The following is a 27,324-nucleotide window of genomic DNA, read 5'->3' on the forward strand; positions in this document are numbered from 1 at the left end:
CGTAGGTAAAATAAGTAGTTAAACTAAGTAAAATACGTGGGTAATCTAAGTAAAATAAGTAGGTAAACTTAGTAAAATAAGTAGGTAAACTAAGTAAAATATGTAGTTAAACTAAGTATTTAAGTAGGTAAACTAAGTAACATACGTAGGTAAACTAAGCAAAATAAGTAAGTAAACTTAGTAAAATAAGTAGGTAAACTAAGTAAAATAAGTAGGTAAACTAAGTAAAATAAGTAGTTAAACTAAGTATTTAAGTAGGTAAACTAAGTAACATACGCAGGTAAACTAAGTAAAATAAGTAAGTAAACTAAGTAAAATAAGTAGGTAAACTAAGTAAAATACGTAGGTAAACTAAGTAAAATACGTAGGTAAACTAAGTAAAATACGCAGGTAAACTAAGTAAAATAAGTAAAATAAGTAGGTAAACCAAGTGAAATAAGTAGGTAAACTAAGTAAAATGCGTAGATAAACTTAGTAAAATAAGTAGGTAAGCTAAGTAAAATACATAGGTAAAATAAGTAGTTAAACTAAGTAAAATACGTGGGTAATCTAAGTAAAATAAGTAGGTAAACTTAGTAAAATAAGTACGTAAACTAAGTAAAATATGTAGTTAAACTAAGTATTTAAGTAGGTAAACTAAGTAACATACGTAGGTAAACTAAGTAAAATAAGTAAGTAAACTAAGTAAAATAAGTAGGTAAACTAAGTAAAATACGTAGGTAAACTAAGTAAAATACGTACGTAAACTAAGTAAAATACGCAGGTAAACTAAGTAAAATAAGTAAAATAAGTAGGTAAACCAAGTGAAATAAGTAGGTAAACTAAGTAAAATGCGTAGATAAACTAAGTAAAATAAGTAGGTAAACTAAGTAAAACACGATAATAGATAGTTTACCAGTAACAGATGAAGCTGAGAGGCTGCAGAGCTGCAGAGGAACAATAATAAACCAGCTTCACATCATGAATTAAAAATAAGAAACACTTCTTGGTCAGAAAACAACAAAAAGCTGCAGAGGAATGATTATACTGACTAACAGGTCTCCTGTGTTTCTACCAGATTCAGATCCTTGTATTATTATATCATATTCTTTATTTGAGAGATGATTGTGACTGACGAAAGAGTAAAACCCGTCTGAGGCTTCAGAGGATTAAAACCATCTGAATATTTTTAGATGTAAACAGATAAAAACGGAGTCCTTTGTTGTACGTGAACGCCTCCCTCAGCGCTCTCTGGCTATAAATAACCTGATGTAGATAAATGAGGTCTCTATATGAGTCCTGGACCAGGATCTGGTGCTGCTTTAGATAAATGAGGCCTCTATATGAGTCCTGGACCAGAATCTGCTGGTCCTCAGAGACCCTGACAGACCCCCTGCACCGATCTGTGACAGCAAATTATAACATTACAGCTCAGTGATGAAGAGGATGAAGAGGAGAGCAGAGAGAGGACGTGGACTGGAATATGGAGATAAAGATCCCCTCCCCCCCTCTCTTCCACTTCTTCTTCTGTTAAAGCTTTAAAGGCAGATAAGAGGAAGCTGAGAGGATGGAGAGAATAAAACTCCTCCAGATAAGAGGAAGCTGAGAGGATGGAGAGAATAAACCTCCTCCAGAGTTCATAAGAAGACTAACAGAAAGAAAGAAGCAGGTCAGCTTATTCCCTCATGGAACATTTATTCTGTTTTACTGCTCTCTGTTCTCCTCCATCAGCAGCACTAAAGGATTCATCTGCTGCATGAAGAAGAATAATAATAACTTTATTTAATGTAAAAGAAAATAATTCAAAGAAGAATTCAAAGAAGAAGAATTCAAAGAATTCAAAGAAGAAGACGAATTCAATTGAAGAATTCAAAGAAGAAGAATTCAAAGAAGAATTCAAAGAAGAATTCAAAGAAGAAGAAGAATTCGAAGAAGAATTCTAAGAATTCAAAGAAGAATTCGTAGAAGAAGAAGAATTCAAAGAAGAATTCGAAGAAGAAGAATTCGTAGAAGAAGAAGAATTCAAAGAAGAATTCGAAGATGAAGAATTCAAAGAAGAAGAAGAATTCAAAGAAGAATTCAAAGAATTCAAAGAAGAATTCAAAGAAGAATTCAAAGAAGAAGAAGAATTCAAAAAAGAATTCAAAGAAGAATTCGTAGGAGAAGAAGAATTCAAAGAAGAATTCGAAGAAGAAGAATTCGAAGGATTCGAAGAATTCAAAGAATTCGAAGAATAAGAATGATATATAATATGAAGACACTACTATATTTTACAATATTTACATCATATTCTTGGTTTTATCTTAAAACATTGTCTTCCATATAATTAATTATTTATCTGGTAATATTTGACGTCTTCCTTGTAAAATCACAACTTGACCTCATATTGATCTCTTGTACTTCACTCTAGACGCGAACACAGCGACGACAGTGACGATAGCTTGGTGTTTGTTGGAGTTTGTTCTGAGTGCTGTAGGTTCTACAGGGGAGAGGTTGGTGAAATATGTAAGGTGAAGAATGGGAGAAAGATGAAGATGAAGATGATGAAGATGACGGTGGTGGATGTGTGTTATAATGTATGTTGTGCAGAGGGATGAGTAGAAGTCCTCGGGGGTGATGGAGTTAATTAAACTCATCCAGGCTGCTGATATATTTAATCATCAGCAGAGTTCCTCATCCTGTCACTGATCTTCCTCCTGAGGAGTTTTTACATCACAGCTCATAAATAAAGTTATTTAGTGTTTGAACTTTAAGTGTGAGTGTCGCAGCTGGAAGCTTTTCCTGCTAAACTCTAAACAAACTGAGGTTCATCTCCTCCAATCAGAAACAGTCGCGGTGACATCAGTTAACGTTTTACATCAGTTTCCTCTGCAGTCAACAAGGAAACATCGCAGCGTCTCTGTAAAACCAGTAACTGATTTATGGGATGACCTCCCGTCTTCACTGACTCTTCAACACACGACCTGCTCGGTTACTGTATACATCCCATAATGTACTTACATAGAAACATGCGTGAGAGCCTTTAATTAACCGTGTGTTGGTGCAGCTCTGATGTAAATAATTGAATCAGCGCTGAGGGTTAAAGGATCAGCTGGCACCACCTCGGCTCTGTGATCACATAATGGCTCGGTCTTCTGGGAGATGTGGTTCAGAGCATTAAACTGATCCGACATCAGTGCTGAAAAGGATTTATTATGGGAAGCTGCTGAAACTATTACAGCCAATCACATCAGCTTGTTCCCTCCTTTCAACCAGCAGGAGGAATCAGTAACATTCACACTGCTGAGATGAGAAAACTCTCTTTAACATGTTTTCCTAATGACATCAGAACCACGTTTAACTCTGTAAACATGGAACAGCGAGTCTCAGCTGTATACGTAACCTAACAATGTAACAATGTAACTTAACAACGTAACTTAACAACCGGAACTTAACAACCGGAACATAACAACCATAATGTAACAACGTAATGTAAAGTAACAATGTAACGTAACAATGTAACGTAACAACCGGAACGTAATGTAACAACATAATAACCGAAACGTAACAACGAAACGTAACAACCGTAATGTGACGACCGTGACATAATATAACAACGTAATGTAACAATCATGATATAATGTAACAACGTAACGTAACAACGTAACATATCAACGTAACGTAACAACGTAATGTAACAATGTAGCGTAACAGCGCAACGTAACAACGTAGCGTAACAACGTAGCGTAACAACGTAGCGTAAGATAACATGAGATAATAACGTTACAACGTAATGTTACAACCGTAACATAATGTAACAACATAAGATAACAAAGTAATGTAACAACGTAACATAATGTAACATAATGTAACATAATGTAACAACGTAACGTAACAACGTAACATATCAACGTAATGTAACAACGTAATGTAACAATGTAGCGTAACAGCGCAGCGTAACAACGTAGCGTAACAACGTAGCGTAACAACGTAACGTAAGATAACATGAGATAATAACATAACAACTTAATGTTACAACCGCAACATAATGTAACAACATAAGATAACAACGTAATGTAACAACGTAACATAATGTAACATAATGTAACATAATATAACATAATGTAACAACGTAATGTAACAACGTAACATAATGTAACATAATGTCCAGAAATTTGACAGGACTGAACCTGAGGAATATTCAACACATTTATATATCAAAATAAATATGAATCGTACTGATCAGTCAGTAACAGTATCGTCACAAATCACACAAACTAAAGTGCACACTGAAGAAGAAGAAGAAGAGGCTTTGAGCTGCAGCAGATTAACGTGCTCGCCGCTCTGCAGCAGCTCGTCTATTTATCAGGACTAAAGTCAGCCGATGACAGCGCTGCCTCATCACAGAGCTATTAGAGAGAGAGAGGAGGTCTAACATCCACCACCACCTTCTACATCTTCTACATGTAGAACATGTGTGACGATCAATAACTGATGGGCTGAGCTGAGAGCCATCATGACATTCTCTCTCTAGAAACAATAAATACTGTTCTTACTGTGACATCACTCTGCCTCGTGATTTATGTTAATTCAGCGTATCCATAACAACGGTTCGTTCGACATCTTACAAAAATAGTTGTTGTGTCCTATGGATGTCCAGAAACACGTGTTAATTTCTGCTCGTTGATGATGAAGTGAGAGAGAAGATCGGACTTCGTTCATCCTGCAGAACACGGTTGTACAGTAGTTAGTAAAACAAAGATCTAAACTGTAAAGATGTTAACAGAGAAGATCATAGACATGAATGAAAAGGGGCATATAGCTGGATGTATGATATCTAATCCACAGTTACATAGTGATTATGTCCATAATAATATATATATAATGATGTTTACTGTATGTGACAAATACTCGAGTTCAGACTGTAATCATCAGATGAAGTGATGAGATGTGAAGATCAGTGAACTGGAGTCTGACCATCAGGACGTCACAGTATTGCATGTTAGTGTTTATGGTGTGACAGTCTAACAGCCCCCCCCAGGCTTTAAACTCATCGCCTGGGACCTGAACCCCCCACCCCGTCCCCGAACATCCTCTCTGCATTAAAGCCTGACACGCTCTGTAAGAAGGACCAATCAGCATTCAAAGACATGTAGGAAGACCAGGACTGAGTTTCTGTGACGGAAATATATGCACAGGGTAGTTCATGCAGGAAATACACAGAGCCAGGGGGTAGTTTAGGGTTGTATGAAGCAGAAATTTCCAGCAAAAAACGGAGACGGAGAGGTAGTTTTAGGTTGTTCCCTCTACATACACAGAGCCGGGCCGTCTCAGAGAGCTGAGAGAAAACATTTCCACCTCCTGCTTTATTTATTATTTATGATTATTGGGAAGTCTCTGAGCTGTTGTGTTGTTCAATCAGCAGAGAGGTGTGAACCAGTCACCTGTCAGGTGATCAGCTGTCTGAAACAAGACTACATCCTGGGTTATATCAGTCTGATATGACCGATGAGCTGCAGAGAACTCGACAGCAGGATGCTTTCATGTTTCTTCTTCTCTGTGAGTCTTCATGACGAGCAGAAGGAAACAGAACTCCCGCAGGCATCACAGCGAGTTAATGCTCTAACAACTGCCTGTTTACCTTCTCATCCTGCAGTTAAAAGAATCAGTTTATTCCAACGCTGATCATATTTAAAGCCTCAAAGACTCCAAAACCTCCTCGAGTCTCCTCTGTGCCCTCTGCAACCACTTCAGTGAATTATACAACATCCTCAAGACCTTCAAAACCTCTTCAAGGACCTCCAAAACCTCTTCAAGGACCTTTAAAACATCTTCAAATACATTTAAAATCTTTTCAAGGACCATTAAAACGTTTTCAAGGACCTTTAAACCTATTCAAAGACATCTAAAACCTCTTCCACTACCTTTAAACCTGTTCAAAGACATCTAAAACCTCTTCCACTACCTTTAAACCTGTTCAAAGGCATTTAAGACCTTTTTAAAGGACCTTTAAAACCTCTCCAAAGACCTTTAAACCTATTCAAAGACCTCTAAAACCTCTTCAAGGACTGATACTACAGTGTTCTCCGCAGCGTGGAACAGATAAACTGTCTTCTTCTTCTTCTTCTTCTACATTCTTTAACTGCGTCTGCTTCCTAATTTGGGCACGGGAAGTGGAGGCTGATTGTATTTCGGGGTAATCACCACGGCGACCCTGAGGGATGCTGCCGTCGCCGTGGAAACCCCCGTTTGACTTCATTTAGTTTCAGTTTGTTCACCAGAGTGAGACTCCCTGCAGGCGGAGGGGGGGACATAAACGCTGCTGCGACAGGAAATGCACTCATTTACACGCGTTACTAAACATCACACGACACCGGCAGCAGGAGTTACTGTGTCTTCTTCCTCCTCTTCTTCATCATAATATACCTGTTACTAAACATCACACGACACCGGCAGCAGAAGTTACTGCGTCTTCTTCCTCTTCCTCTTCATCATCATAATACACATGTTACTAAACATCACACGACACCAGCAGCAGGAGGTTCTGTGTCTTCTTCCTCCTCCTCTTCATCATAATACACGTTACTAAACATCACACGACACCAGCAGCAGGAGTTACTGTGTCTTCTTCCTCCTCCTCCTCTTCATCATAATACATGTTACTAAACATCACAGGACACCAGCAGCAGGAGTTACTGTGTCTTCTTCCTCCTATTTCTTTTCCCCCACACGACTGTTCAGCAGAGTGTGAAATGGTTTTACAAATTTCCACTTGATTACCGTCTCTGATCATGTGACCTGTAGTGTCATTAATCTGACAGACTGATCGATAACAGCAGATCAATAACTGTGTGAGTCACTTCATCATAATCCACTCAAGTTATTGATCCGTTAATATTCAACGTCCGTCTCATTTATGATGTTAATACGAGACGTCCTGATTGGCTCGTTAACTCTGATGGAAACACTGTGATCGATAATATGATAACCTCCAGTCTGAACACGTCAACATCCACACAGCACATTCATATTATTATTAATATCATATATTATGATAAATCTTCAGCTCTCATCGGAGGCTCCGCAATGATTTCAGTTTCACTTTCAGAAATCGGATGAAGGGAATGCGTCTACAGTTTTATACGTCTGACCTCTGGTCGTCATGTGACTGTTATCAGCCTATCAAATAGGCGTTATCAGTCGCTTTGAGCCCCATAGATGTGGGTCAGTAGGGGCCTACTATACCTACTAGTAGGTTTAACTATCTATTCACATGGTAGATCTCTGAAAGAAGGTGTAAAAGAAGACGACAGCGACCTCTAGTGACCGTAGTAATGATGACAGGAGCAGAAGAGGAAGTCAGGCGCTGTATTAAACACAATGTTTTCACCAGGAGACCAGAGTTCACATCCTGAATGAAACCAACAATGTGACGTTGTCTTTGTGTTTGTAGTTATTTATTTATATGTTTTTTATTTATATTAGGCTAAATCACAAACACTTTCCCTAAATTTAACTGTTTTGTTGCCTAACCCAAAATAACAAATTATACTAATAATTAGTAAACATTATAATTATCATTTCATTTTTTGTTAACAGTGAAATAACTATTAACTAAGTTTAATTAACTGTTAATTTACCATTTACTAATCTCAACTCTTTAAAAAGAAACTAACAAGGTCATATTTGGTTTATTAATATGAATATATTAATATCAGGGTCAGGACCAGGATGTAATGTAATGATGTAATAGGTCACTGAGGGTCCTCACAAGTGTAGCAGTACAAACACATGTATGCACCCCCCAGCAACTCACAGGTCACCTTGGTGGCGGTCTCCAAGCAGCACCATCTGGTCGCCGTGGTGATACACCAGTGCGAGGTGTTTACAGTTCACGCTCTGCTGCTCTTTGCACACTCTCACACACACACACACACACACACACACACACACATACACACACTAACGGGTACGCCGCGCTACACCACGGAACATGTGACACCTGGTTTACACGTCACATCTCCATGGAAACAGACGGAGGTGTGATGATTAGTAAACGACCTGCTGACATCACAACTTCAACGGCGACATCAAACCGTCAACGAGAAAGTATCTTAAATAGATGACTTGTGACAATACATCAGCAATAACATCTGGAATAACATCTGCAACAATTCAACAATGAGTCAGCAACAAGTTGGCAGACGGTTGGAAACGAGGCAGCAATGTGTTGGAAAAGAGACGGCAACAAGTTGACAAATTTATTTGTCAATAAGTCAGCATCGACTAGACAAAAACACCATCATCATCATCATCACCATCATTACCATCATCATCATCATCATCATCATCACCATCACCATCACCATCACCATCATTACATCATCATCATCATCACCATTATTACCGTCATCATCATCATCATCATCATCATCACCATCACCACCACCACCACCACCACCATCACCACCATCATCACCATCATCACCATCATCACCATCATCATCACCACCATCATCACCATCATCACCATCATCATCATCATCATCCTCACCACCACCACCATCATCACCATCATCATCATCATCATCATCCTCACCACCACCACCATCATTATCATCATCATCACCACCATCATCATCATCACCACCATCATCACCATCATCATCATCATCACCATCATCATCACCAACATCATCATCATCATCATCATCATCACCACCACCACCACCATCATCATCACCATCATCACCATCATCATCATCATCACCACCACCACCATCATCATCATCATCACCACCACCACCATCATCATCACCATCATCACCATCATCACCACCATCATCACCATCATCACCACCACCACCACAACCACCATCACCATCATCATCATCACCACCACCATCATCATCACCACCGTGTATGAATGTAGTATTAAATCTCTGAATGTTGCCCTTAATGAAAACTGAAGGTCTTTCCTGTTTATTTTAGGTGTTTCTGTTCTTTAAAAATCCCTTAAACCTGCAGGTAATCCATTAAAATCCCCTTAATATAACCATTGACTTATTAAAGGATTCAGTTAGTGCAAATAAACAGAGTAAATATAGATGCAGGGTTAATACCCTGCAGCATAATAAGCTGATCTAGGATCAGGGTCACTGTGGGATTCGAACCGCCATCCTGCTTGTTGCCGTAGAAACAACCAATCGATGTTCCTCCCGCAGCCCATTAAAGAGAGGGAACATTAGAGCCGAGGGATCGATAGAGAACCAGAGGAACACAGAGCAGCTCCTCCATCACAACCACATTAATATACAGTCTGATGTTATTATTAACACATTAATACAACACTGTTATTATTAACATATTAATATACACTAAACATTGAAGAGACGGAACATTAGAGCCAGCGGATCGATAGAGAACCTAGAGGAACACGGAGCAGCCCCCCATCACAGCCACATTAATATACACACTCAACAACACTGTTATTATTAACACATTAATAGGATGCTTCATGATCAGATGATCAGGTTATTGAATGACACTGAGAACAGAACAAACAGAGAGACACTCCGGTTCCTTATTAATAGGAATCATTCTACTGCTCAATCACTTCCTTCTATATAATAAGTTAATCTATTTATTTTATTCACCACAAGAAAACAGTCTAGAAAAGATTCATGAGAACCACCTGAAGCACCAAGAGAACTACTTTAGACCATTAGAACCTCATCAGTGACACCAGGTTGAGTAGAACCACCTAAAGGCCCCCTAGAACCTCCCCAGTGTCCAATAGAACCTTCCTGGTGATCAATGGAATCTACCAACACTGCAGGTCCACTAAGAACCAGCAAAGTACACTGAATAAATCCTCCTCAGTTGCCTCTAGAACCTTCTCAGTGACCAATAGAATCAACAACAGAACCAGAACCAGAACCAGAACCCCTTCACCAACCTGAGGCGCCTTGCGTTATTAAGCTAAGGTCAACATTAAAAAAAGAAAAAGACGCAGCAAACTGCAAAAAAAAAAACCCGCTGTGTCTGATCGGACAACATAAAGGCAGCATGGTGACCATCACGTTCCACCTGCAGAACGTCACAGATGTATAAAGAGAACCAGATTTAAATAAGGACGATTAGAGTGTTCATACTTTTGATTTACCTCAAAATAAATGATACAGAAGTCTCTTTTCCCAATCTAAGTCTATGAGAAAAAGTCTTTTTGGGCCCAATGGCATCACGTGACGGACACGGAAGTCGTAGTACCGCCGTTTGGCCACTACAACGAGCCACCTAGAGGAGCTCTGGAACCTTCTCAACAAGAAAAAAAAAAAACTCTTAGAGACCAATCTTCAGAACCACCTACAGGAGCTCTAGAACATCCTCAACATCAACAAGAACCTCTTAGAGACCAATCTTCAGAACCACCTACAGGAGCTCTAGAACATCCTCAACATCAACAAGAACCTCTTAGAGACCAATCTTAAGAACCACCTAGAGGAGCTCTAGAACCTCCTCAACGTCAACAAGAATCTCTTAGAGACCAATCTTTAGAACCACCTACAGGAGCTCTAGAACCTCCTCAATGACAACAAGAACCTCTTAGAGACCAGTCTTTAGAACCACCCGGAGCTCTAGAACCTCCTCAATGACAACAAGAACCTTCTAGAGACCAATCTATAGAACCACCTAGAGGAGCTCTAGAACCTCCTCAATGACAACAAGAACCTCTTAAAGACCAATCTTTAGAACCACCTAATGTTCTCCCCACGTATGAACACAGGACATGTGGAACATGGGACACTATCAACACTATGACACTGTCTTCAGGTTGTCCGTATTGTATCTGTCCCCATTATAAACCATTAAATAAATAATAAAAGGAACCAGTATAGAACCGGGACCCAGTGGGTTCTTCCTCTTCTTCTTCTGTTGTTCAGATAAACTAATAAAACATTAAATCTGTTCTCAGATTTATTCCTCCAGCAGCTGTTTACAGACGACAACAGCTGGTTAATACACTGCGGTGTGTGTGTGTGTGTGTGTGTGTGTGTGTGTGTTAGTGTCACAGTATCCTGGTGTTAGGTATATGAACAGGTGAGTTCCTCCTCTCAGCTTCTGTAACTAAACTCTTATATAACAGCTAATGAGCTGTAACACTGATGGTGGACCAGCTTCAAGGTGTCAGGTTCAAATCCACTGAAACACAGAAACACTACTCACTCACTCACTCACTCACTCACTTCATTCATTCATTCAATGATTGGCCTCAATTTAAAAATATTGAGTCTAAAAATATAACACATCCACTAACAGCCATCAATAAAAACATAATCACATGATAATAAAAGGTGAATATATGAGATAAATATAAGTTATATCCACGTGTCCTCCTGTAACCGGTCGTTCTGTTTCTATTTCCAGTCGGTAACTTTCTTGTTTGTCTGTAGAATAGAAATGTGAATAAAGAGAAAGAGATAGTGTTTGTTGGTTTCCACGGAGAGCATCAACAGATGATGTGAGGAGGTCGACCATGAATCGGCTTCAGTCTGCAGAGACGACAGTGTTTAAACACTGTGTTTACACTGATGATTATCTGAAGAGAAGCCACCGTCTCAATGAGGCTAAAAATAATGAGAGCAGCTGCTACCGGAGCTTTTATTGGCTTTATACTGACGGCAAGGCAGCGCCACAGCGTTTACACTGGACTCATATACTGTAATATATTATAATACACTGTAATATACTGTAATATACTATAATATACTGACGGCAGAGCTGCCGTCACACTGGACTCATATACTGTAATGTACTGTAATGTACTGTAATATACTGTAATGTACTATAATATACTGTAATATAACCAGGTCTGAAAATTGAAGCCAATGCTGAGGTGCCTTAAACCTGCACTCTGTCTAACTTCATTTAGTAAATTATGGTCCCATTTAGAGTCAAATAGACCATAAAGCAGGGGATGCTTTAGGGCGGGGCTACCTTTCTGTTGTCCGTGTTTTCGTCTCAAACTTTAACTCTTTCACAGTGTGTTTTCAGATCATCAAAGTTAATTAAAACCTCTCATGTCACTTCTGGTTGCAAAAAAAAACAAGGTGGCAACGGCCAAATACCAAGATGGAGATGGCCAAATACCAAGATGGAGACGGCAAAATACCAAGATGGAGATGGCCAAATACCAAGATGGAGATGGCCAAATACCAAGATGGAGACGACCTAAAACCAAGATGGAGTGGATCGCCAAATACCAAGATGGAGACGGCCTAAAACCAAGATGGAGACGGCCTAAAACCAAGATGGAGACGACCTAAACCCAAGATGGAGACGGCCTAAAAACAAGATGGAGACGGCCTAAAAACAAGATGGAGACGGCCTAAAACCAAGATGGAGACGGCCTAAAACCAAGATGGAGAAGACCTAAAACCAAGATGGAGACGGCCAAAAACCAAGATGGAGACGGCCTAAAACCAAGATGGAGACGGCCAAAAACCAAGATGGAGACGACCTAAACCCAAGATGCAGACGACCAAATACCAAGATGGAGACGGCCTAAAAACAAGATGTAGACGACCAAATACCAAGATGGAGATGGCCTAAAACCAAGATGGAGACGGCCAAAAACCAAGATGGAGACGACCTAAACCCAAGATGGAGACGACCTAAACCCAAGATGGAGACGGCCTAAAACCAAGATGGAGACGGCCTAAAACCAAGATGCAGACGACCAAATACCAAGATGGAGACGGCCTAAAAACAAGATGGAGACGGCCAAAAACCAAGATGGAGACGACCTAAACCCAAGATGGAGACGGCCAAAAACCAAGATGGAGACGGCCTAAAACCAAGATGGAGACGGTCAAAAACCAAGACGGAGACGACCTAAACCCAAGATGGAGACGGCCAAAATACCAAGATGGAGATGGCCAAATACCAAGATGGAGATGGCCAAATACCAAGATGGAGACGACCTAAAACCAAGATGGAGTGGATCGCCAAATACCAAGATGGAGACGGCCTAAAAACAAGATGGAGACGGCCTAAAACCAAGATGGAGACGGCCTAAAACCAAGATGGAGAAGACCTAAAACCAAGATGGAGACGGCCAAAAACCAAGATGGAGACGGCCTAAAACCAAGATGGAGACGGCCAAAAACCAAGATGGAGACGACCTAAACCCAAGATGCAGACGACCAAATACCAAGATGGAGACGGCCTAAAAACAAGATGTAGACGACCAAATACCAAGATGGAGATGGCCTAAAACCAAGATGGAGACGGCCAAAAACCAAGATGGAGACGACCTAAACCCAAGATGGAGACGACCTAAACCCAAGATGGAGACGGCCTAAAACCAAGATGGAGACGGCCTAAAACCAAGATGCAGACGACCAAATACCAAGATGGAGACGGCCTAAAAACAAGATGGAGACGGCCAAAAACCAAGATGGAGACGACCTAAACCCAAGATGGAGACGGCCAAAAACCAAGATGGAGACGGCCTAAAACCAAGATGGAGACGGTCAAAAACCAAGACGGAGACGACCTAAACCCAAGATGGAGACGGCCAAAAACCAAGATGGAGACGGCCTAAAACCAAGATGGAGACGGTCAAAAACCAAAATGGAGACGGCCTAAAACCAAGATGGAGACGGCCAAAAACCAAGATGGAGACGGCCAAAAACCAAGATGGAGACGGCCAAATACCAAGATGGAGACGGCCAAAAACCAAGATGGAGACGGCCTAAAACCAAGATGGAGACGGCCAAAAACCAAGATGGAGACGGCCTAAACCCAAGATGGAGACGGCCAAAAACCAAGATGGAGACGGCCTAAAACCAAGATGGAGACGGCCTAAAACCAAGATGGAGACGGCCAAAAACCAAGATGGAGACGGCCTAAACCCAAGATGGAGACGGCCAAAAACCAAGATGGAGACGGCCTAAAACCAAGATGGAGACGGTCAAAAACCAAGATGGAGACGACCTAAACCCAAGATGGAGACGGCCAAAAACCAAGATGGAGACGGCCTAAACCCAAGATGGAGACGGCCAAAAACCAAGATGGAGACGGCCAAAAACCAAGATGGAGACGACCAAATACCAAGATGGAGACGGCCAAAAACCAAGATGGAGACGGCCAAAAACCAAGATGGAGACGACCTAAACCCAAGATGGAAACGGCCAAAAACCAAGATGGAGACGACCAAAAACCAAGATGGAGACGCCCTAAACCCAAGATGGAGACGACCAAAAACCAAGATGGAGACGACCAAAAACCAAGATGGAGACGACCTAAACCCAAGATGGAGACGGCCAAAAACCAAGATGGCGACGGCCAAACTGCCGAATTCGAGACTTCAAAACGTCCACAAACCAGTGGGTGACGTCACAGTGACTACGTCCTCTTCTTATATATCGTCTATGGTTATAAATGACTCTACTGTCATACATCAGATCCACTCATCTTTTAAAACAGTAAGTTCTTATTTATTATTATGTTGATATTGTATTAGTATTGTATTAGTTGTATTAGTAGTATTGGTAGTATTAGTTGTTAGTATTCCTCCTCTTCCTGTTGTGTGTGTGAGCAGAGAGGAACAACACAGTAGAAACAGCAGTCACTTCTATTTTAGGATCTATTGTCCTGCAGCCACCGAGCTGCTGGAGGAGAAGCAGAGACACAGCACTGCTGTCAACTCCCCCCTCTATTCATTCAGTCATTTATTTATTTATATCTATTTATCATTATTATACACTTCCTGTGTGGGGAAGGTCTGCTGCTGTCCAGTTCCATATGAAAACTTGCAGACGTTTTAAACACTTCACTTCTTGTCTGAAATGATTTAGTTTTTCATAATTTATTAATGAAATGTTTCATCTCATATGAGCTTTAAGGATTCATCAACCTGAATCTAACCTGAATATTATTTATTCCTCCTTTAATAAAAACACATCTAAATGTTTCCTAAGTGTTTGTGAAACTAACAGAAATAAAAGTTTGAACAACGTGTGAGACACAAACGATGGAATGTGTCAACCCAACAGACACTGACCCAGAGCTGGACCAGAACACTGACCCAGAGCTGGACCAGAATACTGACCCAGAACTGGACCAGAACACAGACCCAGAACTGGACCAGAACACTGACCCAGAGCTGTAAACAATGGTCCCATAACAACAGGACTCTATCTGTTTCCTTTCATGTGGAACACAACCAGACGTTTAACATCATCTCTTATCTGACTTAACGAGTTCAGGGCCAATCGGCTGCTGTCACCATAGCAACTAATTCACCTCTCGCCTCCATCTGCTCTTTGTGTTGGTGGTTCAACCGGAGGTCTCACTCCGTCTCATATCTTTGTGTTGGTGGTTCAACCGGAGGTTTCACTCTGTCTCATATCTTTGTGTTGGTGGTTCAACCGGAGGTCTCACTCTGTCTCATATCTCTGTGTTGGTGGTTCAACCGGCGGTCTCACTCTGTCTCATATCTCTGTATTGGTGGTTCAACCGGAGGTCTCACTCTGTCTCATATCTTTGTGTTGGTGGTTCAGCCGGAGGTCTCACTCCGTCTCATATCTTTGTGTTGGTGGTTCAACCGGTCTCACTTTGTCTCATATCTCTGTGTTGGTGGTTCAACTGGAGGTCTCACTCTGTCTCATATCTCTGTTTGGGTAGCTCAACCGGAGGTCTCACTCTGTCTCATATCTTTGTGTTGGTGGTTCAACCGGAGGTCTCACTCTGTCTCATAGCTCTGTGTTGGTGGTTCAACCGGAGGTCTCACTCTGTCTCATATCTCTGTGTTGGTGGTTCAAGCGGAGGTCTCACTCTGTCTCATATCTCTGTGTTGGTGGTTCAACCGGAGGTCTCACTCTGTCTCATATCTCTGTGTTGCTGGTTCAACTGGAGGTCTCACTCTGTCTCATATCTTTATGTTGGTGGTTCAACCGGAGGTCTCACTCTGTCTCATATCTCTGTGTTGCTGGTTCAACTGGAGGTCTCACTCTGTGTTGGTGGTTCAACCGGAGGTCTCACTCTGTATCATATCTTTGTGTTGGTGGTTCAACCGGAGGTCTCACTCTGTCTCATATCTTTGTGTTGGTGGTTCACCTGCTGCTGATGTTCAACCGGAGGTCTCACATCCAGTGTCTGCAGCTCAGAATTGATCACATCTTACTATAATAATAATAATAATAATAATAATAATAAAAATAAAAATAACCATTCTGCATCTCATCATCAGAGAATATTTTACATTATAATAAAATATTATTATATTGTACTGAAACACTTTGCTTGCAGCTTCTTAGTGAAAATAACTTCATAAGAATTTAAATAATTGGTGGACGTCACTTTTCGTTGTACTTTTCAACGTGGTGCGACTCACAACATTCAGGAGAGATTTAGAGGTAGATTAATAACAGACATCATGTTCTGTAGAGATGGAAGCTCCAGATTACTGATGAAGAAATTAACTCATTTTGTGACGAAGGAAAATAAAGAGACGAGGACGTTAAAAATGGCCAAGTTAAAAAGACGTGATAATTTTTAAGAAGAGGCAGCTGGAGGTGTCGCTGCTTCCTGTTTGCTGTTATTATTGTGTCTCAGATTTATAGCAGAGTGAGAATCAGCATATTACAAGTTAATGTGTTTCCTGTATCGACGACGCCGTTAATGGATTTACATCTGTGCGTTTGTGTCGGGGGACTTCCTGTTCTAATGAGAAAAACATCATAAAGAAGTGATTGTGTTCTGAGAAAACATCCATCACACGCTGGATTCCTCTTTTATTGAGTTTTATTGAGTTTCTGCTCCGCTGGGAGACATCAGGCTGGTTATAATCTCTCAGAGACAAACAGCAGTTTCAACTCAGACCAGCACCGGTTCATAACGTTCTTTATAACCTCGTTATGAGGAAACAAACAGCAGCTTTAACTCAGACCAGCACCAGTTCATAACGTTCTTTATAACGTCGTTACCTGGTGAAATCATCCTGTAAACTAGAGATGCTACTGGATTCACCCAGGGGCCACTTTAAGGAGGCCAGGTACCCGTTAGGAAACACTCTGCAGACATTAGGGGTCAACCTGGACCTCTAACCTGGACCTCTGTTGGGGTCACCATGGACCAAAGTGTATTGAAATGTATGTCTCCGTCTGTCACAGCATCCATCAGTCTGTCTTCTCTCAGGTCCGTCCTCCTCTGAAAGCTTTCTGTCTCCTGTCGTCTGTCTCAGACTCTCAGAGAGTCAAACTGTCCTCTCAGCGTTTTATTCTGCAGCTGGAACACGTTCAACTCCATCAGTCACAGGTTCTGTCTGACAGCAGTCTGTGGTTACACATAGTGTGTTGCAGCAGCAGCAGCAGCGTGTTGCAGCAGCAGCAGTAGCAGCAGCAGCAACAGCAGCGTGTTGCAGCAGTAGTAGTGTGTTGCAGCAGCAGCAGCAGTGTGTTGCAGCAGCAGCAGCAACAGCGTGTTGCAGCAGCAGCAGCAGCGTGTTGCAGCAGTAGCAGCAGCGTGTTGCAGCAGTGTGTTGCAGCAGCAGCAGCAGTGTGTTGCAGCAGCAGCAGCAGCGTGTTGCATCAGCAGCAGCAGCAGTGTGTTGCAGCAGCAGCAGCAGTTTGTTACAGCAGCAGCAGCAGTTTGCAGCAGCAGCAGCAGTTTGTTGCAGCAGCAGCAGTGTGTTGCAGCAGCAGCAGCAGTGTGTTGCAGCAGCAGCAGCAGCGTGTTGCAGCAGCAGCGTGCTGCTCCTCCTCACCTCCAGGTGTGACTGGAGGTCGGGGGCGGGGCCACATGTCACATGTCCTGCAGGTGCAGACAGGTGATCTGTGCCACTGAATCCTCTGGTGGTGAACTGACCTGAGATCAGGTCACACAGTGAGCGTGTAGAGGGGAGGAAACCTGATCCTGATCCTGATCCAGGTCTGACAGCAGCAGCTGAGGCCCCCGGGGGGCAACGCTTCCTCCTAAAGGTACAACGACGACACGTGACTGCAGGTAAATAACGCTGAGTCACTGTTCTCTGACCAGAACTGTCTCCTGTCATTCTCCTCCATCAGCAGCACTACCTCTGATAATCCACCATGACGGGGGGGTCGGAGGAGGAGGTTTAATAAACAGCCAGCGGTCTGATTATACGTCAGACACATAAAGAAGTTTATATCCTCTCTCACAGACTCACAATGGGACGGCATGTCTGACGACCTCTGAAAAAGTCGGATCGGTGCATCATTAATTATTTTCTTAATTCATTCTTTGGTCTATAAAATGTCCAAAGTGACGTCTTCAACGTCGACCAACAGTTTAAAATCCCAAAATAGTTTCACCTCTTTTTGTTTTTATATTATAACTGTTGTTAGACACTTTCAGCAGGATTCTTTGTATGAAAGCTGTTATATGAATAAAGTTTATTATTATTATTAATTAAATAAACATTAAAAAAAAAAACTATTGTTACTTATTTTAAAAGTAGTGTCATATCTGGTGTGTTATTTATATTCTATTTTACAGAGCTGATTTGTTTTCTGTCCAGCATCTAAAAGAAGAAATGTGTTGTTTTATCTCATATGTATATCACAGTGTTAACAGTATATTTCTATATCAACGTAGCGTATTGTAAAGATGGAGGAGCAGCGGTGATGGAGGAGGATTACAGTCAGATCTCTACCGTCGTTCTGCTGACTCCAGCTGATCTGAGAGAGAGATGAAGAGAGTCTCTGGGGTGGGTTTATCCTTCATGTGGACCTACTGTGTTTCTGTTAATAAAACGAGCTCCTCTTCTTCTTCTTCTTCTTCTTCTTCTTTTTCTTCTTCTTCTTCCTCCTGCCACAGTTTAACTGTGAATGTGTTGGTGAGCTGCAGCTGTGCAGCAGCGTATTTATCTGTCTGTCATTGATATTCACAGCCAGCTCCGGATCAATGAGCCACGACACTCACACTATTATTTCACTTCTGCTGTCTGAAAGGCCAGAGCTCCACTCGGATAAATTGTTTTCTAGTCGCTTTTGGCTGACTCGTCACAAAGGAGAGGGGGGGGGGGAAGTAAACCTCCAGAGAGACGAAGGGATGGAGGACAAATGGATCACCAGAGTCCCTGATCTGTCAGGTCTTTATGGACCTGATGAAACGTTTGGTCCACTCATATAAAAATAAACCAGATCACAGCTAAGGCACTATATATCCGTATATATCCCACGAAATTAATGTAATCTACGTAATCATGAACCAGGAAGTATAAAGAGCGGTGAACGGCGCGTAGAGAGGAGGTCGGGGTGGATGGGTGGGTCTAAAAAAAACAGACTTTCACCAGGAGACCACTGTTGGTGCCCCGTGTGAGGCCAGAAGTCAATTTACGACTTTAGAATCTTGCAAATTTGTGATTTTTTTTCTTGTGAATTTGCCACAAAGTCAATACGTCTCTGCTTTTACCAGCTGCTGTTTAGATTACAGACGATGTGTTCAGATATTTTTTCATGTGTTGGATATGAAACTAGCGGGTAAATTAAGCCACTCGCTCCCACTCATCTCCCTGTTTGAGTTTAGGGAAAAGCCTCATCAGTCCACATATGCTAATCGTCCCTCTTCCTCTAATCAGCCTCCTCTTCTTCTCCTTCTCTGGTCTAATTGTGTGGCGTCCACAGATCACCTCCGAGTCTCTGAGTGTCATTAAAACGGTCATTTCCTAATTAAACAGCAGCAGCGTTTTGGGGACGAGCCGAACTCTCTTCTGACGACACAAAACATCTTTTCAGCTCGGCTGCTCCTCTGAGGTGGTTCATTACTGAAACCATTAAAAATAATCACTTAGAGGTTCTGAGCTGCTAATGCATTAATTTAATTAGCAGCATTAACAGCGGATCAGCCCACACAGAGAGTAGAAGAAAAAGAACAAGAATAAGAAGAAGAAGAAGAAGAAGAAGAAGAAGAAGAAGAAGAAGAAGAAGAAGAAGAAGAAGAAGAAGAAGAAGAAGAAGAAGAAGAGAAACCGTGACTCTAAAAACAGCCATGAAGAGTTTTATTGTAAAAATCAGTTCCAGCAGCACCAGATCTCCATTTCAGATCCGTTATCTGGGATCGATTTATCACCTCCTTCTACTGCAGCGCTTTGAAAGCCACAAAGGAAATCACCCTGATTTACTACTTCCTGTTGACTTCAAGTGGAACGCGAAATAAAAGACCCTCAAGGTGATTTACACTGAAGAGCTGCTGCCGGTCTGAACCAACCCTGACTTCCTACTGCCTGCTAGAAAATGGTTCAAGGAAAGTGGTGGTTTTTGGTTGAATAATAAAAAGCAAGTCCACTTCCATTTCAGATCTGGTTCCTGCTTGATAAAATTAATGGATCTGCTAAGCTAACGAGGCTGACGAATCTCTTGTCAAACCCCATCTCTCTCTTTCTTATTGGCAAAATTAGATTAAATTAATGCGGATTCTGTAAAAACTAAAATATCAGTTTTCTCGTGACTTTGTTCTCTGCAAACCAGTGTCTGTAGTCATCAGAGATCATTTGTGAGGGCAAAGAAACACCATTCTGTAACAGGATTGCCCCGGTAGTCAGTGTTACCGGTGTTACCACTGTCACATGGTGGTCAGGCGCACACCGATGACGTTACTTGCCCACCGCCACCACCGTCATTTTGCTTTTGGACGCTACAAAATGAAAGTTAAAGTTTCTGCTCTGTATAATCATAGCTCAGAGTAGCAGGAGCCAGATTTCACACACGGGACGAGAGAGAGTTGACAGACCGAGAGATGGCGAAGGATTTGCTGTCGAAGTGAAAAAGCAAAATTGCCTTTTTGGCAATATTTCAGGTTTAAACCCAACGCTATAAGGGAACCATAACGTTAATAAGGTAATCACCATGAGGACGACGGAGCGGTCACAGCTGGTGTGCACAATGGAGCAGCGCCAGCTGGAAACCTGCAGCTCCGCAGAGAAAGCTCTACCGGAGAGGGCCAGACACACCGCCACCCAACGGTAATGATCAGACTCAGCGCTCTGCACATGTATACCGTCATCTCTTCTTGTAAAATGTCCGATGTAATCGGTAAGACCAGGCGTTGTCACAAGTTTGTACAAATCTCGTCACCGTGACGTCTACTCTGTAACAGGGCTGCTGACTCTGTGACCTGATCCTGGTCACCGTGGTGAACCCAGAACAGAATCCACTATGAACTCCAAGCTCATTGAATTGAAGTGATACCAAACTAAAAATAGCCAGCGATGCGTATCAGAGTACGACAGCAGCCAGTCAGGTTACAACCTTCTGTGTAGTCTGAGGTGTTTAACGCACAACTTTAGTTCTCTGACGTCTTCACAGGTAAACCTAAAACTGGACCCGGTCTGGAGACAAGAGCTACCTGGAGGATCAACTCCTCCTCTGGCTGCTGGTTCATAACCTGATGCTTCCTGGAGGTTCATGAAGACACTAGAAACTAATCACACTACTGCTGATATGAGGCAAACACACAAAAACACTTTTAATGATGGCTCAGTGTTAGAGGGAGAAGAAGACGATGAGACTATTATAATGTTAGTGTTGTTATCTCAACATGTGTAAACCACTGGTTTTAGACAGGATGTTCTGGACAGATGTTGATTTAGTTGAATATTTAAAAAGTCAACGCGTCCTGTCTTTTCTGTTCAACAGAACCGAACCAGCAGACAGCAGCAGTAGGGATGTCACGAGAACCGATACTTCAAGTCGATGCCAAAATTCTAAAAATGTGACGATACTCTTTTTCTACAGTACCGAAGGTACCGTACGATGCCTGTAATCAGTGACCGAAATTAACAAGCGCCAAATACAGGTGGATTTTCCGTTTGGCGAGTAACTCTCTGAGGCCTTCTGTCCTCTGCTCTCTGTGTGTCAGAGTTTGACACACAGAGTTGTGTTTACTGCTAAATCTCTGAAAAGCGGTGCTTTTTTATTGTCATCAAAATATAACATTAGCATTTTAAAAATAAATATTTAATGGTCTAATGGTCTGTCACCATGTCAATGAATTTGAACTACCGCAATCTGAGGATTTATATAGAGAGAGTGTGTGTGTGTGTGTACAGCCTCTGCTGTTTTCTTACAGTCATTGAGTTATACCTGAGGAATAAGGTCTCATCATTTTCCTTTTTTTACTGTGGTATCAAATTGGGTATTGAGAATCGTGAAAATTCACTGGTATTGGTATCGACTACTAGATTTCTGGTATCGTGACATCCCTAGACCAGCAGACAGCAGCATGTTCCCTGAACTCCTCCATCATGGTTCAGTGTTAGAGAGCAGAGAACAGGACGGACTCAGTTATCTATCATGATGACAGACTGATGACAGATCAATAACCTCAGTTATCTGATCAGTTCCTGATTATAATCATCAGTTCTCCAGTTGTTCTGGATCTTATTCAGACTCAGTTCTGGTCTGACTGTGTGTTTTATTTATTTTATTTTGAAAAGGTTCTCTACTTGTACGTCATTGGTTGAACACAGATTGTGTCTCAGCAGCCGGAGGTCATGTGATTGAATTATACATGTGTGTGTTTGTGATCTTCAATTAACTGACACATGAGACACACACACACACACACACACACAGGTGTGTCCAACATGTGACAGGTGGATTCAGATCATCTGTTTAAAGTTTTTTAGTTTTATGAGAAACAGAGTGAAACCAGAAAAAGTCACGTTTATATTCCAATCCCAGTTTGATTGATTTGACTGAACAGAGTTCTCTGATCAGGCCATTAATTATTAATCTGAGTCACATGACTGATTAATCATTTAATGATGTAATGAGTGTGACAGCTGAGTGATGAGCAACACAACAAGAGTTTAACTGACCTGGATGAGGAGTCAATTACAGGAAGAGAAGAGGATGAAGACGAAGAGGAGGAGGAGACATTTTGGACATTTGAAGACAGTAACCAAACAACGTATATCGATAAGAAGTTAAAGTCAATAGTTGGTTCCATGTCAACATCAGCGTCCAGCAGCAGAGCTACGCCTCCACCATGTTGGACTGAAAGAGACTACCAGACGCCAGTAAAAATTATTTATATACTATTGTCATATTCTACTGAAATGTCCTGTGTTGAACAATGAAATATTATAAATATAATAAGAGTTTTTCTTGTTGCTTTTAATCTCTTTGACTTCACTCTGAGACATTTAAAAGCTTTTAAATGAAAATAATGTTTAGTCTCAGATTTCATCTCTATGGTTCAAGAAGAAGAAGAAGAAGAAGAAGAAGAAGAAGAAGAAGAAGAAGAAGAGTTTAAAGCCTCGGGATGACTCCACGCTATGATGGTGGTACAGAGAAGAAGAAACACACAAACACAATGACAGAATAATGTCTTCTATAAGTTAAAACTGTCTCAGGTAATTTTAATAAAAACATTAAAGGTCTAAAACTCCTTTTTCCAAACAGCATTTAAACCTTAAAGTTGAGGTGAAAGTTCAGTGGTGGTTTACGTTTTTTTTCAATTAAAAGCTCTTAATCTGAGCAGAAATCTTCTTTAAGAATATAGTCAGAATACAGGAGGCCAGGTTTCCCCCGTCGATGTATAATCAGACCTGATACGGTGAAGAAGAAGAAGGTTTTCAGGTTTTTTGTCTCTGATCCTCAAACTGAATCAAACTACAACTGAAGAGATTTACTCTACTGAGCACGCTCAGCACACACACACACACACAAAGTTTATAGATGATATAATCATCTATAATAGAACTAAATGAAGAGCTGTTTCTACAGTAACCTTTAACTAAAGCTGGTTTCCTCCAGTAAACCCTAACAGGAAGTGGCAGGTTTCAACACAATAAAAGTCTACGCTGACCACAGATGTCGATGTTAACACGACATTTACGATTCTTACATCTAGTCCCTTTAAAAGGGTTAACCATCAGGTAACAGTAGAACCTGAACCAGCTGTGATGTTCCCTCAGAACCAGGAACATCTGTGTCACAGCGAAGACATCAAACACCATCAGACAGTCTGGATACAGTCACACTACAGCGTCAGTATACCGACCTACTGACAGACTGTTACAGTGTTACAGACCACAATAATGGATTTATGAACAACAACAACAGCTTCAGCAGCGAATGAGACCGTTTCAGCACCACGGACAGAGAAACATCTGGAGAACAGCAGCCGAAAGAGAAGAGAACAGAGATTTATATAAATATATTTCTACAACAACCAACAGGTTGAATCTGCTCCAGACGTCTGAGATCGGATTGTAAACGTCCAGCAGCAGATAGTGAAACTTTAGAACAGACTCCAGGTCAGTTCAGACTCCTCTGATGGTTTAAAGCCACTCAACTACCAGAGCTTTCAACCATCTAAAAACTTCTTTTGGAAACTTCACCAACACAGTGAGAGACTGAAACTAAAGTTCACCAACAAACAGAAACACAACAAACTTTCCTCCGCAGCATCACCTACCCCAGCGTCGTCATGGTGACGATGGTGTACCAGAAGGCGGCGGGGATGCTGGTGAACTTGGAGGCGCTGGAGCCCTTCTCGGCGTAGAACATGACGGTGGCGAAGATGATGATGGCCATGGTGAGGGAGAAGAGGAGGAAGCCCAGCTCGGACGCGCAGCTCTTCAGCGTGTAGCCCAGGATGCGAAGTCCTGCCGAGTGTCGCGAGAACTTGAAGATCCGGAAGACCCGGAAGACACGCAGCGTGACGAAGGCGCCGCTGACGTCCTCGTTGTCGGTCATGACGAGGCCGATGTAGTAGGGCATGATGGCCACCACGTCGATGACGCTCATCACGCTCTTCATGAACCGGAAGCGGCTCGGCGCCACCATCAGGCGCAGCAGGTACTCCACCGTGAAGATCAGGACGCACGCGGTGTCCAGGCAGAAGAAGGCGAGCGCGTACCGCTCCCCGCACGAGACCACCTGGACCCGGTTCGGCGCGGGGTTGCACGGGACCGTCTCAACCACGTTGGCCAGCACCGACACCGCGATGAAGAAGCCGGTGACGTAGTAGAAGACCAGCGCCATGGTGGAGGTGTGCGGGTTCTCGAAGGCCCGCCACATGCTCTCCCGGAAGCCCAGGTCCGGAGCCACCAGGTCCCCGGACTGGTCCATGTCCTCGTCGTCCTGGATCCGCTCCTGGTTCTCCCGCCGCCGGTCTTTGTACTCCTCGTAGCAGCAGTCCCCGATGATCTCCGGGATGATGCCAAAGAACGCGAGCTCCTCATCGTAGGCGGAGATGCACTCGGTGCGCGGGAAGTGCAGCCTTCCGGTCCGGTAGAAATTGAGCACGTGGCGGAAGATGTCCGGGTCCCGGTCGAAGAAAAACTCGTTGGTCTCCTCGTGGAAGAAGAAGTCCCGCTCGGTGCTGCCCAGCAGGGTGTCCGGGTACCGCTCCAGGGTTTCCCTCCACGTCTGGAACTTTGTCCCGCTCACGTTGAGCACAAGGAGTCCCGCGTGCCCGCGCTTCTCTTCGAACGGGGGAACCGGCATCGGTGCGCTCGCAACCGGCATCCAGCCGACGGCCGCCGCGCGGGCGAACGGCAGCCATGCCGCCACTCCGCCCGCCATGCTGGACCCGGAGCCCGGTCCTGGTCCTGGTCCCGTAGCACCGGTCCTGGAGCCAAGTCCTGAAGCTCTGTAGGGGCTCGTTCGAGGAGGTTCACGGAACGGCCGAGCAGCTGGACAACATCTGGATCAGAATCAGCAGAGTTTCTCGTCAAGACAGACAGAACCGAACCCTCCGAACCGGAACCGGCGCGTAAAACCGAAGAAGAAGAAGAAGAAGGAGCGTAAAACAAACAGATCCACACGAGACCAGCGGGTCCTCCTCGGTCCTCGGTCCAGGGAGAGGACTCCGGACTCCGGACTCCGGACTCCGGACTAACTCACATCCACAGAACCAGAATAAACTCTTCAGTTTTCCTCTAGAATCCGTTAGAACCGGTCCCGGTGTGTCCGTAGTCCTCCTCCTCCAGCAGCAACAAGTCCAGCAGCACCAGGACGAACCCGCTCCAGACCCGGACACGGAGCTGGCTCTGGTCCGCAGACATCATGCTCTCCTCCTCCTCCGGTCTCTCCTCCGGACTCCTCCGGTGTGTTTCCCCGCAGAGAGAGAGAGAGAGGAGGTTCGGCTGGAAGCGGCTCGTTCTCCGGTTCTCCGGTCACACAGGTGCTGCTGGAGAGGAGTGGAAACACACACTACTCTGACACTACTCACACAGTCTCTCTCTCTCTCTCTCTTTACTCTCTCTCTATCTCTCTATACTCTCTTCTTTCTCTCTCTCGCTCTCTATACTCTCTCTCTCTCTCTCTCTCTCTCTCTCTCTCTCTCTCTCTTTACTCTCTATCTCTCTATACTCTCTTCTTTCTCTCTCTCGCTCTCTATACTCTCTCTCTCTTTCTCTCTCTCTCTTCTCCCTCTCTCTCTTCTTTGTCTCTCTCTTCTCTCTCTCTCTTCTCTCTCTCTCTCTCTACTCCCTCTTTCTCTCTCTCTCTCTCTTCTCTCTCTCTTCTCCCTCTCTCTCGCTCTTCTTTCTCTCTCTCTTTTCTCTCTCTCTCTTTTCTCTCTTCTCTCTATCTCTCTATACTCCCTCTCTCTCTTCTTTCTCTTTCTCTCTCTCTCTCTCTCTCTTTTCTCTCTCTCTTTTCTCTCTATCTCTCTATGCTCCCTCTCTCTCTCTTCTTTCTCTCTCTCTCTCTTCTCTCTCTCTCTATACTCCCTCTTTCTCTCTCTCTCTTTTCTCTCTCCTCTCTCTCTCTTCTCTCTCTCTCTCTCTCTCTCTGTCTCTCTCTCTCTCCGGTTGGGGGTGTGTCGGTAGAAACCTCGCGGATCTCTCTTCTCTCCTTTTACGCACCGAGCTGAACCGTCTCCAGCGGTTGACAATAGGCAGGTCTGCGCGCTCCCGAGAGGAGGAGTTTTTACTTTAGGGACCCGCAGGGAGCGCGCACAGAGGTCTCCGTCCAGGTTTTTCACCAGGATCCGGATCCATAGATCCTCAGTCAGTGGACCAGGTCTCTGTTTCCTTTAAATGTAGAAACATTAAACATGTTATTGATCATGAGGAGATCCAGTCTGACTCTGGGTCAGGTGGTTTAATAACTGAGAACTTTATCAGCTCTCCTCTGACTGCAGGAGAAATAATATCTGTGTTCAGTTTATTAAATGTGTTTATTATGATATTAAACTCTGGTACTGGGGTGACTCCCTGTCTCCCATGTTTCCTCTGGCTCTACCTCCACTATAGAGGGAGGGGTCCAGATCTCTGCTGGTCCAGGGAGAGCAGTATCATTCTGACTAAATAGTCAGTTTATTTATAGAACCTTTTTTCTTTTTATTAGTTTCTAATTATAATAAATCTGTCAGGTGTTACGT

At 42.8% G+C, this 27,324-nt stretch overlaps 1 protein-coding gene across 2 annotated transcripts in view; it reads right to left on the reverse strand.

Annotated features, from left to right (window-relative positions):
* Positions 1-26,271, reverse strand: part of LOC119483008 (potassium voltage-gated channel subfamily D member 2-like) — a 49,780-nt gene extending 23,509 nt beyond the window's left edge. Inside the window, exon 1 of one of the 2 annotated variants that reach the window (XM_037760992.1) lies at positions 24,409-26,271. In XM_037760992.1, coding sequence (XP_037616920.1) covers positions 24,409-25,520 — 1,112 coding nt within the window. In that variant the 5' untranslated portion in view covers positions 25,521-26,271. The remainder of the gene's footprint in view (positions 1-24,408) is intronic. The other variant, XM_037760991.1, reaches the window with a different exon arrangement.
* Between the last annotated feature and the right edge of the window lie 1,053 nt (positions 26,272-27,324).

This window comes from Sebastes umbrosus, chromosome 23 (assembly GCF_015220745.1).
Source record: "Sebastes umbrosus isolate fSebUmb1 chromosome 23, fSebUmb1.pri, whole genome shotgun sequence".
Classification (NCBI taxonomy): domain Eukaryota; kingdom Metazoa; phylum Chordata; class Actinopteri; order Perciformes; family Sebastidae; genus Sebastes; species Sebastes umbrosus.